The 17,500-nt window shown below is 44.6% G+C and overlaps 1 protein-coding gene across 1 annotated transcript in view; it reads left to right on the top strand.

Moving 5' to 3' along the window:
- ankfn1 (ankyrin repeat and fibronectin type III domain containing 1) overlaps window positions 1-17,500 on the top strand; it is a 179,801-nt gene that overhangs the window by 121,280 nt on the left and 41,021 nt on the right. Inside the window, exons 10-11 of the mRNA XM_063188844.1 lie at window positions 4,546-4,740; window positions 9,654-9,767. Coding sequence (XP_063044914.1) covers window positions 4,546-4,740; window positions 9,654-9,767 — 309 coding nt within the window. The remainder of the gene's footprint in view (window positions 1-4,545; window positions 4,741-9,653; window positions 9,768-17,500) is intronic.

The raw sequence follows: 17,500 nt of genomic DNA, 5'->3' as shown, positions 1-17,500 counted from the left end.
CCAAGCCATGTATCGAATTTCTACGGGATGTACAACGTCTAACAGGATAATCCATTATTTTTTGTAGCAGTGGTTTTCCTTACGGTCTTTCATAGAGGGAAATGACATAGGCCTACGTTATCTTTATGTTTTAGCTTTTTTGCCTACTCCAGCTTAGGGGAAGACGCACGTCAAAGTTCACCACCAAGTGAAATATAGCCTATTTCGATGAACACATGATGACTGCAATCACTTTAGGGGCGACATATGGCATTGTATTGCATATAAAACGCACGACATAGAAATAGTGGTTGCCTATTTAGAGGTTTATTCAGTGAAATTACGCATATCGCCCTGTGGGTTTGGATGACAATAAACGCTTCTCGCATGTTCTAAGGAAATCCCCCGTAACCATTTACAAGTCGCCAAGCAAACACATTCTCACAACCCCGCAAATGTTCATTAGTTTGTGTTCAGGATCATGTTTCCTAGGTCTACACTGTGTTTCTGTGTTTGACAGGGGAGGTCCCAAACAGCCGATTGATCGTCTGTGTTGCAATCTCAGCAGCAACATCTTTTTTCTTATAATAATGGCTGCAATTACTTGAGGGGCGAAATACGCAATTGCATTGCACACAAAACATCATGACAAGTTGTCGTCTGGGGGCAGGCCAACTTGCTTCAGATTTATTCAGTGAATGAAACCAGTCGCATGCGTTCAGCTCGCCTGGAACAGGGCTTCGCCTTCGCGTCGCGTGTGTTCAAATGGGAACTCCCCTACCTAATGAAGTCTCCAAACAAACATCTTCTCTCAATCCCGAAACTTTCCATTGAGTTATGTTAGGATCAGTTATGTTTGTAAAACTGTTTATGTATGTAAAACTGACGCCATGTTTCCCTGTGTTTGGCAAGGGGATCTATTTCACTGCCTATTCGAATTGGCTGTTCTTCTCTGTAGCCACGGCTAAGCTAGCAATAGGAGACGCATTGTCTAAGGCCATATTATAAATGTCTACACATATACAATCAACTTGTGAGAAAATATAATGTCACTAAACATAAACCACAAAGACAAATTGCATTTAGAATGTATTTGGGCTTGAATTAGAGGAAATTATGTGCACAATCTCACAACGCCGATCCTCCTTTGTTTTGAAATAGTGACTTGCAACGCAACTTCCGCGTCTCTGTTTTCAGATGGAAATTACTCGAAAAAAATGCACTAAGAGGGGTCGAAATTCTTAGAAAGGATTGAAGTACCACATGTCTGCCACCCAGTGGAAAGGAGTATGGACACGATTTTACACTCTATTCGACGTGACAGCCCACCTAATTCAATACCGCGACCTGTCGCAATTTTGCGACGACGGCATTAAAAGGGTTAATGCATTTTTGTCTGGCTTAATGCTGTGCCACGCCGGACAAGAAAATAAATGCGGACGTCTGGCCACCCTACACACAACACGAGTGGAGATGAAATTGAAATGATTGTTTTAGCATTTAGGCTAGACCTATCTTGCATCTTGTTTCACTGTGCCTTAAAGATGTAATTCCGTTTGAAGTGATGATCGACTGTGGTGTCATGTCTGAAATTTTACAACGTTATCCAGAGGGAGAAAGGAATGTGATTCTCTTACCGTGATTGGGAGACAACGGACCACGCGCTACTCTTTTTTAGCTGTTAGATGATTATTCCAGGAAGATGCTGGATGTCCTTATAGATTTTTCTATCCAAGTAATCAAACAAGGCAGTGAGGCACAGGGCGCATAGTTTTGTTTATCTTAGTTGGATCGTTATTGCAACCCGAAAAGTCCCTTTCCCATTCAGCAAACGTCGGCAAAGCAGTGCTGCTTGCGATGAGCTTTTTTTAAATAAAATTTTTGGTTGAGAATAACCCAGCAGTTTGATAGTCACATTACAAATCCCCTTACAATGTATTCACCACTTTTGTTCCTGTCTTTTTTTTGTTTAACATGGGCCATTTCAATTACCCTAGTTGTTTGCACAAGACTGCCATGAAGAGATTTTCTTAATCCTTTTTCATAACTTAACAATTTGAGCCGTTTACATACTGTCCCATTCATCCAAGCATTCGAAGTAGAGCTCAGCTAGAAGTCTGGACAATGTTCTTTGCAAAGTCCGACACAGCTTTTTTTCGTGGTGAATCCGAACGATGCGGTGGCCTTTTCTCTGGCATGGTGGAACAGAAGACATTTGCGGCAAGCATTTTTAAAACTAGACTGCCTGTACAGTCGCCTTAGACTGCTTAAGGTATATCGCCAAAACGCGACGCTTCCAGTCCCCCATCATTCCTACCACTCCCGTCCACCATTTCGTAAACGTATATGATACATACAGACGTGACATGACGTGCATAGGCTTAAAACCAAACGACTATTGTGAAAATGAAGCAAAAAAATGGGGCAAATGGTAATACTGTTTTAATGGTTCAGTGGATATACCACATTAGGTACAGTGTAATAACCAGTGTAACAATATTTAATACAATGTAATACCAGTGTAACACCGCCATTTTTTTTTTTACTTACATCATGTGTTTTTGCGTAAGTGGTATTACATGGTATTGCATATTGTTACACTGGTATTACACTATATTACATGGTATTGCATACTGTTACACTCGTTATTACACTGTACCTGATATTGCTTATTGTTACACTGGTGTTACACTGGTATTACACTAGTATTACATGGTATTAAATATTGTTACATTGGCTATTACACTGTACGTAATATGGTAGATTCACTAAAGTGGTGAACCATTAAAATAAGGTGTTACCGGGCAAATCAATCCACCCAGTCAGAAGTTATGGGCCAAATGAAACTTCCGCCATTTTGAAAGTGTTGTCTTCCAAATTCGAATCAGCTCATGAACCTACCCTAGAGCATTCACACACAAAATCTGGGACAAATCCATCCACCCGGTCAGTAGTTATGGGCCAAACAATAATTCGGCCATATTGAATTCAGCCGTCTTGAAAGTGTTGACCTCCAAACTCGAAGCAGTTCATGAACCTACCCTAGTGCATTCACACACCAAATCTGGGACAAATCCATCCACCCGGTCAGAAGTTATGGACCAAACAAAAATTCGGCCATCTTGAATTCAGCCATCTTGAAAGTGTTGTCAGTTCATGAACCTGCCCTAGAGCATTCACCCAAAAAATCTGGGACAAATCCAAACATCCGCTCAAAAGTTATCGCGTTAACACGAAAGACCTTACGCGGCGGCGGCGGCGGACGCGGCAGCGGGCGCGGCGGTGGCGGCGGCGGCGGCGCACACAATACCATTACATCCCCGACGCTCCGCGTTTCGGGGATATAAATATATATTTTAATGGATTTCAACGAAACGGAAGGTTATCAGTAGGCCATTTTTTTTAGACTCAGAAGCAGGCGGCGTTATCTTGGGATGGTTTGCGCGCATGGTGGTGTGGTGGTGAAATGCAGGCGATACAAAGTTGTGGCTGTAGGGGATTAGAAATTAGTTTTATTCATGATTAGCCAATGTATTATTGTGTTGTAGGTCGATTACTTTAAGATTACTACAGATATATATTACTGTAGCCTATGGTGAATCCTATCATTTATAGGATTTTTTTTTTTTTTGCCACCGAGGGAATGAGAGCTCAGCTCCCATTGGCTCCCACGTAATTCGAACTATGCATAACTGTATCCCATAATACCCATGCTATCTCCATCTGTCTCCATGGCAACCTCTAAGCCAGTCGAGGAAACCTGTAGAGAGAGACATAGCCGTAAACACACACACACACACACACACACACACACACACACACACACACACACACACACACACACACACACACACACACACACACACACACACACACACACACAGTCAGTACTCAGACAAACGTTCATTTTAGCTCCTCAATTAACAGCATTGAGTGGCCACCTGTCAGACTGCACAGGTCAAAACATGCCCCCCCCCCCCCACCCCCACACACACACACATGCCCGCACACCCTCACACACAACTCTGGAGACAGGAGGACAGGCCACACTTCATCATGTAGCTGGCAGGCAGTGTGTCCCCGTCTGTGTGTGTGTGTGTGTGTGTGTGTGTGTGTGTGTGTGTGTGTGTGTGTGTGTGTGTGTGTGTGTGTGTGTGTGTGTGTGTGTGTGTGTTTTGGGCTGCTGCCTCATGGCATGTACATGTTCTCATACCATCTTACTCATGCATCAGTGGCGTGTGTGTGTGTGTGTGTGTGTGTGTGTGTGTGTGTGTGTGTGTGTGTGTGTGTGTGTGTGTGTGTGTGTGTGTGTGTGTGTGTGTGTGTTTCTCATGCACCATGACAGCAGGGTAAACAAACAAATAAGCAGGCGCCGAATAAAACCTCTTTCACACACACACACACACACACACACACACACACACACACACACACACACACACACACACACACACACACACACACACACACACACACACACACACACACACACACACACACACACAAATGCATAAATCCTCTCCTGTATGTGTGTGTGTGTGTTTTGTGTGTGTGTGTGTGTCCTAGTCACCAGCCTGGAGAGCAGAGAGGCACACCTCAACACCTTAGTGGAGGAGGCCGACAGGCGGGCGGGCGAGCTGGCCAATCAGGTGATGCGAGAGACGTTGACCTTGGACTCTAGCGATAAGGACAAGCAGCTGAAGGCCTGGGAGTGGCGCTGCAGGCTCTACAAGCGCATGAGGACCGGCTTCCAGCACTCACGTGGGTATCCTAGCAACCGCACCCTAGCATCCTGACAACCACACCCTAGTAACCTAGCAACCACACCACAGTATCATAGCAACCACACCCTAGTGTCTAATGCACATTCTGTGTGATTTTCGTAATTATGTGATGAACAGAACTCACATAGATTATGAAAACACCTACAGTCAAAACTCCTACAAAGTCATTATTTGGATATTTCATCTGTGCAACTTATCACAATGCAGTATTTTTGAGTGTTATTACAGCGAATTAAATCATACATACTTCCTGTTCACGTCACATCAAGGCGCCTGGGTAATCAAATCATGCCTAGCTTCCTGTCAGGGCTTTGCTAGTTTATCGTAAACACAGGCCTACAGAAGGATAAGGAGGTTTGCTGTCATCAAATTAGGTATGGAAGTGGAAGTTTGGAATGAAAAAACAGCTCAACACAGCAGCAGAAACTAACGTTGGTGAGTGTACTTCGGCGCATCTACTACTTTGCTATTGAATGACTGACATGTCCATCAGGTTACACTATGGTTAAAGACGTCCAAAATGAAATTGTCCTTCATAGTAACGGATACCCTCTGCTGACTGTAACTGTAAAAAAAAAAAACATGAATTTTGAACGGGTTAAAGTGCCATTTTTCGCTAAAGTAGCTTCCACTTAAAGTTGAATAACTTCGGAATGGAAGAAGATAAATCATGCTGTGAAGAACTGTAGCAAGCTGGGATTCTCAGCTTTCGAACAAGCCCTAACATGTGTCTGTAGGTCTCAGACAAAATAGTAGGTGGCTGTTCGAAAATTACAAAAAATGATTAAACTGGCTGGGAGTCTTGGGCTAACATTTCAAAAAACACCCGGTAGTCAATGTGTTAACAACCACACCCTAGTATCCTACCAACCTTACTCTACAAGCGCATGAGGACCGGCTTCCAGCACTCACGTGGGTACCTAGCAACTGCACCCTAGTACCCTAGCAACCACACCCTAGTATCCTAGCAACCACACCCTAGTATACTAGCAACCACACCCCAGTATTCCAGCAACTACACCCTAGTATCCTAGCAACCACACCCTAGTATCCTAGCAACCACACCCTAGTATCTTAACAACCGCACCCTAGTATCCTAGCAACCGCACCCTAGTATCATTGCAACCACCGCCTAGTATCCTAGCAACCACACCCTAGTATCCTAGCAACCACACCCCAGTATCCTAGCAACCACACCCTAGTATCCTAGCAACCACACCCTAGTATTCTAGCAACCACACCACAGTATTCCAGCAACCGCACCCTAGTATCCTAGCAACCACACCCTAGTATCCTAGCACCACAGTCTAGTATTCTAGCAACCACACCCCAGTATCCTAGCAACCACACCCTAATATCTTAGCAACCACACCCTAGTATCCTAGCAACCACACCCTAGTATCTTAACAACCCTACTCTACAAGCGCATGAGGACCGGCTTCCAGCACTCACGTGGGTATCCTAGCAACTGCACCCTAGTATCCTAGCAACCACACCCTAGTATCCTAACAACCACACCCTACTACCCTAAGAACCACACCTTTGTATTCCAGCAACCTAGTGGTGTCAACAATGATCGATTCGGCGATCCGAATCGATCCGGGGCATGGACGATCCAGATCCAGATCCGGCAAGTTCCAGAATCAATCCGGCAATTTTTTTAAGTTTCAATTACTTCTATGGATATTTCGGGAGCAAATGAATGTTAAATTAAATAAAAACACTTCAAAACATTGCAAGACTGATACAGACTGATACAGAAAACAGCCAATAAATTGTTGCTCAGTATCTGACTACTTGTATTTCCTCATCATGGCTGAACATTTGCTTTGCGTTCAGTAGAAATGTAATGCATTGCAATGCATTGTAGAATTGAATCGAATCGGATTGGATCTAATAGAATCGAATCGAATCGGATCTACTACCTCCTGAATCGTGATCGAATCGGATCGTGAGGGCAGTGCCGATCCACACCACTACAGCAACCACACCTTAGTAGCCTAGAAACCACACTCTACCCTACTCTATAACCCCACTCTATAAGTGCATGCGGACAGGCTTCCATCACTCACCTGAGTATCCTAGCAACTAAATCATAGTATCCTTGTAACCACATCAACCATGTTATTAGGTTCAGGGGGCAGTTACGGTTTCACAAGGGCTCATGCAGGTTTCCTGGCTTTATTCACTCAACAAATGCAATAATCACTGACAAACTGCATTTTATATTTGCTTGGGTCATCCTTGTTTAATGCTTAATTTGTGTGGTGATCCGAAAATGTGCAGTGTACCAAATGTGTAAAAAGTAAAAAATCAGTGGGGGGGTCAAAAGCATAGGCACTGCACTGTACATATGTTAGAGTAGTAAGTAAGAGTGAGAGTAAGAGTGGCTAATGAATAATTCAAATAATGAAAGTGGAGAGTGGAGAGCTGGACTGGTTGTCTTTGTGTTTGTAGATTAGAATATTTGAGATTAGTGATATTGAGGATTACTGGTGTGGCAAGTAGTCATCAATAACTAAATACTATGGGTGTGTGTGTGTGTGTGTGTGTGTGTGTGTGTGTGTGTGTGTGTGTGTGTGTGTGTGTGTGTGTGTGTGTGTGTGTGTGTGTGTGTGTGTGTGTGTGTGTGTTTGTCAGTGTGTGTGTGTGTGTGTAGATCTGAGCCAGTATGTCCTCAGTCTGACCTTCCCCTTTCTCCTCATCTTAAATACCACCAGCAGATATAGATCACACACACACACACACACACACACACACACACACACACACACACACACACACACACACACACACACACACACACACACACACACACACACACACACACACACACACATACATACACATACACATGCACATACACATACACACAATCATCATCATCATCATCCCAAATACCACCGGCCGCAGATAGAGCATGCGGCCTTTCCCAACTCTACCGCCTCACGCACACACACACACACACACACACACACACACAGAAAAGCACTGGCTCGTCTAGTATTGAATTATCTGATGGAGTGATATTTTAAAGTGGTTCATCCTCACGGTGTGTGTGTGTGTGTGTGTGTGTGTGTGTGTGTGTGTGTGTGTGTGTGTGTGTGTGTGTGTGTGTGTGTGTGTGTGTGTGTGTGTGTGTGTGTGTGTGTGTGTGTGTGTGTGTGTGGAGAGGGGGAAATCAGTGATTGAAGTGCCAGCATGAAAGAGGGGTGGCATTTCATGAAAAGAGAGAGAGAGATTGTGTGTGCGCGCGTGTGTGTGTGTTTGTGTGTGTGTGTGTGTGTGTGTGTGTGTGTGTGTGTGTGTGTGTGTGTGTGTGTGTGTGTGTGTGTGTGTGTGTGTGTGTGTGTGTGTGTGTGTGAGCGCGCGCGTGCATATGAAAATAAATACTGTATATAATATATTAAAACATTTAATACATTATGTCCCACATTTATCCATCTAATCTAATAATTCAAGAAACGTCTGTCTGTGTATCTCTGTCTATACCACGCATAACTGTCGCAGCACGGCACCAAATGATCTCAAATATGGTCGGTGACTTTGAAGTGATATTGAGGCTTGCAGTGCAAAATTTCACGCCGTTTGGACATAAAACACTGAAGATATTAGTCAAACTAACTGTCACCCACGGCATTATGCCTTTGGTCACCATGAAATCAACAGCGTTCCCAACATTCCAGAATGTGAGTGTTGAAGTCCACCACTGGCAGCGCAACCAGTGGACAGACAGCCAAAATTCCATTTCACCACTAAAGCGTAACAGACACTGACCGGCAGCTACACACACCTAGCTTCCTATACACACTAAAGTTTCACGCCGGGTAGGACATAAAATACCGAAGATATTCATTAAACAAATTGCCATTGCATTTTGCCGCACCTGCTACAAAACATTCCTTAAATCTTCCCAAGTCCCAACTAACCACGCACAAACGCCTGCTACACAAGAACTGCTATTCTTTAATCCATTGTGTCCTGGAGTGACATATACGCTGCATTCAAGTTGTTGAGATTTGAGCAGTTTTCTTAAAAATGTGGGTATGTTAGGGTTTAATGAACACATTCTAGTGCAAAATGAAGGTTCTAGCTTTGAAATGCAACATTTCTTAAAATGTTTTTATGTGCTGCGGAGGCTGAGATATTTAAGTTTTAATAGAGAGAGGGCACCTTTTCCCAATAAGGGCTTAGGCTAAAATGGGTGAAACTCTGCTGAACTTGCTCTCTCTCTCTCACCAACCTGACTCCAGTGCTGATGACATGAACCTCACATGATTTATACTTCAGGCTGACAATGTTAATCACTAACTCATATCATTTCTATGCATTCACATCCAACGGTATTCACATGCATTGCTTATGACTAATAACGTAGACAACATGTGTATACATTCTTTGGGCCGCCCTGTACCGTATATATATGACCTTAATGACCCTGTCTATGGTTGACCCATTAGAGGATTCTTTCCATTATCCACCCTCGCGTCCTCCTTTGAGCTCGTTGACGACTAAAGTTTAATCCAATGTCTCGCAAAAGCACAATTCAAAGGTCATTTTCTCATTTACATTGGGATGTCGAAAAGGCAAAAGTCCCCCAAAAGTTATAGTGCTTAAACAGAATTCTTTTCTCCACGGAGGCCTTGGGCCACAAGCACAGGTCAAGGACGGGAGTTTGGAAAGAATGCAGTGTGTGACAGTTGACCCCTGACCCCCTGACCTTGACTGACCTCTATGTGACCTCTCTGTGACCCCTGTTTGACCCCTCAGGCACCCCCGACGCCCCGGCTGACATGCGGCTGAGTGTCACCAGTAGTTCTTCCCTCACATGCACACACACACACACACACGCACCTGTCTAACTCCTCTGTGTGACCTATGACCCCTCAGGCGCCCCCGACGCTCCGGTTGACGTGCGGCTGAGTGTCACCAGTAGCTCCTCCCTCACGGTCACCTTCCAGGAGCCCAGCGGACTAAACAGCGCCGTCGTCACCAAGTACAGAGGTACACACACACACACACACACACACACACACACACACACACACACACACACACACACACACACACACACACACACACACACACACACACAAACTTACACACACATACATTTTTCACAGGTGTCACTGGTCCAGGCATGCAGGAGAGAACAGATGAACTGATCTAAAGAAGGGCATTTGCTTTAGCCTGTACAATATTGACCAGAAACTGTAAGGGCTGCGTGAGAGCTAAACATGTTTTGTCCTTGATCTGGAGGGCACTTTCATTAGTTTTTCTTCATCATGTTTGTGAAGGCCGTCGTCTTTAGAAAGAACACACGGATGCTGGTAACAGCAGAAGAGGCTATGACTCTCTCTCTTTCTAGTACTCTCTGTCTAGTACACTTTCTAGTGCTTCTAGTTCTACTGCAGATTGCAAAACAGGTCTGTTGAGAGCTTCTTCACTACTTAAACCCATTGTAGTCTGGAGACACATATACGCTGCATTCAGGTTCTTGAGATTTGAGGGATTTTATTAAGTATGTTAGAGCTGAATGAGCACATTCTAATGCAAAATGACGATCCTAGCTTATCTTATATCATGTTTGTAGGTGCTTCGGAGGTTGAGATATTTAGGATTTAATAGGCAGAGGGCACTGTAGGCGTTATTACCCCTAAAGTTTAATTCATTTCCCCTCATTTTACGAATGCCTGCCATTTTGTAAAATACAGACACCATTTTGTTTCCTACTGTACCTGATCAGATTACATACGTGGCTCAGCCCCGCCCCGTATGTATAAAACCCCAGGTAAAGGAGAGAGCTATCTCTCTATTCCCCTAAGGCCGACGCCCTAGGCCGGACGCCGGACTTCCCCATCGAGATGTGAGACGTGCCAGGACACGTCTCCTTAGAGGGACGGCTATTTTAGAAATTATTGAAACTGTAAGTTATCTTGGCCGGTTAACACTACAGTCGAGATATTTCTTCCTTCAACCGGTTTTCGTTTGTATTGCATTTGACTTTTGCGGACACTGCTAGGAGAGCAGTGAGTCAGGACACACGAGGAACTCACGCGCTATAGGATAACTTTTGTACGGACAATTGTTAATCTTTTACTAGTACTGAAATCAAAGGAACCTCCCTGGAGTCGAAAAAGATTCGGTTGAGGCTTGATTGTCTGTTCCCCAAGAGAGTGGACAGCCGGTATAGTTATTACGCGTGGAACGGACCTACGTGCACCCGCCCTTCTCACTGGACCTTCGCAGGACGGCACCGCAAAGACAATCGGACTACACAACGAAATACCACTTTCCTTTCCCCCGTTCAACGAAGCAAGACTTTTTGGACATATCACAGCCTCGCGCCGGAACCGCGTGGTATCGCTCGGACCCCAGACAGTAGCCTACCCGAGCAGCTTGGAGAACAAAGGAAACTCGCGCGCACAGCGACGCGCACACCCACTTCGCCCGAGAGATCAAAGAAATTCTCTCTCTTCCTACCAAGGATAACGCAGTAAGCACGAAATTGCGCAAAGATACGCAGTTAGAACTGTTACATAGCTTTGAGGAGTTGTGTTTAAATATCCACACTTGTAGAGTGTGATATATTTTATTTTGGGTTATTTTGTTCTATCTGTTCTTTCTTTTCTTTCTCTCTTTCTCCCCTCTCATCACCACAGATAGCCACACGCTATTCTTAGTTTACATTAGTTGCAATATTGCCATAGGCCATACTTGCACCCACATGTAAATTACCCACTCACAGAGATACACGTACCAGTGTTTTAAACCATTGAGTCACTGAGTCGAGGACGTAAGCTATTGTCGGAAAAGAGCGCCAAACGCTCCCTTTTCCCTCCCCCCACACATACTGTAAAGCCTTTAGACAAAGGACAGTATTCTCTGATTAGCTCGAATTCTATCTTGAAGATAAGTTCCCGCTTCATCAGCCGAAAGCTTAACGCCCCTCCTCGTATCTCATATTTCGGTCCTGCGCGCAGCGCTGCGCAGAATCATTTGAGCCATAGTTCATAGAACATACATCTCTCTCTCTCTCCTCCCACCGCTCGGCACACGCGGTGTCAGAGATGCGCGGCTCCACCGAGCGCGCGCCTCCCCCTTCTCTCTCTCTTTCTCTCTCTCGCATAGCGTACACACACACACACACACACACACACACACAGAGCGCATCCTCTCATACCCCGTGTATATATTGTATATTTTACCTAAGTTCTTATGCCCTGCAAGTCACATTGACTGTATCAGTGTTATGACCGGATGATGCTTTTACAATAAATGTACATTGTGGTGAACCGTGTTTGTCTTATTTGAACAATTTCTACGAAGTCAACCAGAAAAGAATTCACACAAAACCTTCAGATTATTTGTCACTAATGGTCATGATTTTATGAGACGGTCATGAACCGTGTTTTATGCAATCATTAATTAGACAATTGACGATTCCATAAGTACACACCTACACATTATTGATACCCAGCGTGAAGAGTTTAACACACTCTTCATGCATCATTTCTTATACTCTTATTCCTCACATATAGTAATAACACATTACATATTTGGAACTGTATAAGAATTGTATACTTATTAATGTAATTATAATTACATTACTGTACTTCCCTTACATTTAACGTCGTACCCATTAATTGTAGGTGACCCTACATATTTTGGTGCCCGTGTGTGAGGAAGAATAGTCCCCGTACCCATAAATGTAGTTTTACCTACATATTTTGGTGCCCTTGCGTGAGGAAGAATATTCCTCACGTCCAATAAATGTAGTTTTACCTACAGCACCTTTTCCCAAAAAGGGCTTAGGCTAAAAAGGGCTTTATTTATCTGGAGGATACGTTTCAGACACATGTTTATGTGGCGTTGCCTTGCCCTCACTGTTATCAAGACTTAATCGGATTCCTTTCGTGTGTGTGTGTACCTGTGTATGTCTGTCACGCGCATGCGTGTGTGTGTGTGTGTGTGCGTGCTTGTGCATGCATGTGTGTGCGTCTATGTATGTGTGTGTGTTAGAGGCATTTTGCCTATTTTTGTGTTTCAGGAACCTTTTATTTACTATTTGGATATTTTGGTTATGAATGATGGTATTTATGTTTATGAAATCTAGTTTGGTAATTATTATTATTTATTTTGTTGTCGGATTGTCTTGCTTGAGCCGCTCTGTTTGGGTTGTTGGAAGTGACGTGCCTAATTGGCTATGACATGACGTTTTGATAAAAGCACCTGACTCAGATGGCCTGGTAGAGCGGTAGAGGCAAACAATCTTTCAACCGTGTTTAGTAGAACCTCCGAAATAGAGCTTTAAGTTTGAACCCTTTTTAGTTTGTTGTACATTTAAGTCAAGTTGGAAAGAGTGGCAAATAAATCAGAACTCTATTTTTCTACGACACGCGTTGAATCCAAGTTTTTACCCGCTCGAGAAGAGGCAGCCGCGAGGCGGCCTCTACATTAAGTTGAAAGATTGTCTCAAACTTCGGATGTGGACGGACAAAGATTCGCTTCTTCTTTGGATTACTTGAAGACGTTCTGTGGATTGTCCTACAGTTTTGTGAGTAGCCTGGAACATTACTTTGATCGACAGACGAGGTGAGCGCGGTTACTTTTTTTTTTTCGAAAGACTGTGTTTGGAAGGACAATAGGCCATGCGCAAAGGCTCGCATTTTTTGTTGAAGAGTGAAGATTTGTATCGTGGAATACTGAGACAGACGCCTTTTTTCGTTGATACCAAGAACATTTTTCGTTTGCTACAATTACTGAGAGTGCAAAGAACTGCTTTTTGTAACTTTTTGATGCTTCATGGAATTATAGACTATTTTTGAATAGTCCCACCGCCGTGTGGGCTATGGTTTGTGCACGCATGTGGATGAACACTGTTGAATGCGCGTGGAACTGATCTCTGTGCTGAAATTCCGACTTTTTCTTTTTGATACGGATTTGAAGTTTGGGATTGACATTGCTACGTTAACATGTCTGACAAGGATGCCAATACGGAGCCCACTAGCTCCGACATGGCAAACAAGGATGCCAATACGGAGCCCACTAGCTCCGACATAGCAAACACTGATGAAGTGCAGGTGGCTACTGGATCTGAGCCACTACCTGAACCAGAGCCGTCATTTAAATCACTGAGTGCTACGAGGCGCGGCAAACTCGGCCACTGCACTCGCAAAATGAATGACTTGAAAAGAATGATGAAAGAAAATATCGATGTTGCTGTTGTGAAGGCTGATTTGCTTGGGTTTAAAATAATTCTGAGTGATTTTAGTATGTGTCATGAGTCTGTGCAAGTGCTGCTGTCTGATGAGATGAAAGAGAGTGAAAACATTGATTGGTATGAACCTAAGATGGCAACATTCCATACATTCATTACTGATACTGATGCTTGGGTAACACAACATGACGTAGTCCCACTCGCACAACATAATGTTCACCCACCACATCATGAACCACACCCACTAACACAACATCAACAACCACCACAACTTGTAGACCCCCAGACACTGGTTGGGCCAAGTGATAGTGCATCAAGGGTGTCAAAAGGCAGCTCACGATCCTCACGTTCTTCACGCTCATCCAAGAGCTCTTATGTGTCGGCAACCAAAGCAGAATTAACAGTAGAAAGAGCAGGATTGCTAGCAAAAGCAGAGACTCTGAAAGAGAAACATGACTTGCAAGCCAAGATGGAAGCACTGCAATTAAAAGAAGATATTGCTGTTAAAAATGCAAAACTGAAGGTGCTTAATGAAATGGAACATGACTCTACAGAAAAACAAACTTTTGAACCTGGAGATGACATGAATACTTACCTGGAGGAATACCTGGAAACGGAACGACCCCGACCTACCGAAACCATGGCAACCGAAGACAGCAGAGTGGACTCAATGCTTGTACCTCAATTTGCTGATCTAGGGGCTGTGCCGAAAACGCCGCTGCAAACAGCCATGAGAGCACGTCAGATTTCAGCTGCACCAACGCCCAGGCCTACAACAACCACAACAACAACAAACACACCAATACCACCACCAGCAGCGAACCCACTGGTGAAACATGCTTCATCCAGACCTACTAGCAAGAGAGTCAGCCAACAGATGGGCGGACAGTCCACTCCTGCAGGGGGCGCATCCAGCTCCATGAACATGTCAGCACAGTCAGACATGACAAACCTGCTGGTGTCTGTAGTATCACAGACTTCTCTTCCTAAAAAAGAAGTACCCGTTTTCAGTGGTGACCCATTGGAATACCAGTTGTTCACGCAAGCTTTCAGACACAATATTGAAGATAAGACTGACAGTTATGAAGACAGACTGTATTTCCTGGAGCAATTTACGGCCAGGCAGCCTAAGCAACTTGTGAGAAGCTGCCTACACATGGATGCTGCAGCTGGCTATACGGAAGCAAAGCGACTTCTCAAACATCATTTCGGTGACGAGTTTAAAGTAACAGCAGCCTATATGCAGAAAGCTTTGGACTGGGCCACGATTCGTCCAGATGATGCCGATGAACTTAACAGCTATGCACTATACTTACGAAGCTGCAACAATGCAGCAAAAACATTTCAATACATGTTAGAGCTTGACTTGCCTTCGAACATGAAGCTGATTGTATCCAAACTTCCATACAAACTCAGAGAAAGATGGCGGTCTGCTGTATGCAGCCACGTGGAGCAGACTCAGCAGAGGCCCAAGTTTCACGACCTAGTCCAATTCATTGAAAGACAAGTCCGAATCATGCAAGACCCAGTGTTTGGCAATATTCAGGATGCAACAAGAAATGCAAAACCAAGGCAAGGTGTGACTGACTCGCGACATATGAAGCCTGGAAGCAAGACAAGCTTTGCTACAACAGTGTCCCCAATCACAACGCCTACGGATGCCAACAGCTGGATTACTCAGAATTCGGACAACACAGTCAACATGAAGGATGCATTTGAAAAACCTTGCATGTACTGCAAAGGAAATCATGCAATGGAGTCTTGCAGAAAGATCACTGAAATACCCCATGACCAGAAGTTGGAGTTCCTGAAGAGCAGTGGACTTTGTTTCGGGTGCTTGATCAAAGGGCATCTAAGCAAGACGTGCATGGACCGCCTGACATGCCACTCATGTGGAAAGACTCACCCTACAATACTGCACTTAAAAAATAGTCCACCTGATGGCGCCACACAGAATGCGAATATCCCTTTAGTCAAGAATGGTGCCAGTACCTCAGAAGCTAACTCTGTCTTAGTGAGCATGGTGTCTACCATCCAAACAGGGGCCGGCACTACGAACCTCAAACTGCCGATCGTACCTGTGAGGGTGAAAACGGCCAGTGGTGCTCGCATCATAGAAACCTACGCCTTCCTCGATTCCGGAAGTTCCGCAACATTCTGTACGGAGGCGCTGATGGAACAACTGTCTGTGAAGGGAAGAAGGACGGAAATACTTCTACGAACCATGAACCAGGAAAAGCCGGTGCAGACCTATAGTGTGATGGGACTGGAAGTAAGCAGCCTTGATGATGGTGATAACTTCATAGAACTTCCAGAGGTCTTCACACAGCGCACTATTCCTGTCAACAGAGAGAACATACCATGCATTGAAGATCTGAAAGAATGGCCTCACCTACGAGATGTCCACTTTAAGTCCATCAGAGCTGACGTCGGTCTGCTGATCGGAGTGAATGTTCCGAAGGCCATAGAACCACTGAGGGTAATTAACAGCCAAGGCAAGAGTGCATATGCTACCCTTACACCCCTAGGATGGACAGTGACCGTACCTGTGCGCACCAGCTCTTCTGTGGACCAACATGGCCGACCACAGATCACATCCCACGGGATATCAGTGATTCACCTGGAAGGAAAAATGGATTACAAAAAGAAATTAAAACAATTAAGCAAACCTGTTAGAAACAGAAAAGGACATTATGATTTACGACTGCCATTCCGCAGAGATGGCCACAGAAATGCCAACAAGGAAATGGCTGAACAAAGACATCTGAGCCCGAGGAAGAGATCAGGAAGAAAAGGAATAAGGAAGAAAGACCAAGTCAGCCTTAGAAAGGACGTTCAGAAGGAGCATGCTGACATGGTGAGGGAAGAACAGCTCCACCAGACTGATGGAACACTCCGGAACATGCCCCATCACAAGGCCTGTTGCAATCAGAAGGAGTCTATGGTGGTCTTCGACTGTGCTTCCTCTCAACTTTCCTCTCCAAACTCCCTGCAAGGCCCAGAATGTGCAAACGCTACACTTCCTGGAAGGATGCTGAACTACGGATGGGACAAAGGAATCCCAACAGCACCAGGATCAAAGCATATGGAGTCTGTGAAGAAGTCAGAGGTGACATCCAGCTTTAAAATTTGCCCCAGGCTAGTGGGAATTGAAGCTACTGACACCCAAGTGCAGCCCTTCTACGAAGTCAGTGATTCTGGCTATGGGGCAGCGGGTGACCTACGACTGGCCAGCAGGTGGGAACCACCTCAGAGCACCAGACAGAAACCTCCAGACTACACAATGAACAGAGTGACACCCATCTGCAATCTGCCACGCAGAACACAGTGGCGACACATTCAAACTGCTCCAAATCCAGTTGACAACACACCTACAGAAATGAGAACAGAAACCCCTCCGACAAGCTACATTTCCAGTCCGCACCTCCAGATAGACTCTGAAAACATTCGTTCAATACTTACCTCAGATCTCCTGAAACGCCTGGAACCTCTTGACCATAAGCCAGAGGTAAACAAA

Source organism: Engraulis encrasicolus, chromosome 2 (genome assembly GCF_034702125.1).
Source record: "Engraulis encrasicolus isolate BLACKSEA-1 chromosome 2, IST_EnEncr_1.0, whole genome shotgun sequence".
In the NCBI taxonomy this organism is placed as follows: Eukaryota; Metazoa; Chordata; class Actinopteri; order Clupeiformes; family Engraulidae; genus Engraulis; species Engraulis encrasicolus.
Note: the sequence above shows the minus strand (reverse complement) of the source record. Positions and strands in the feature narration are given on the sequence as shown.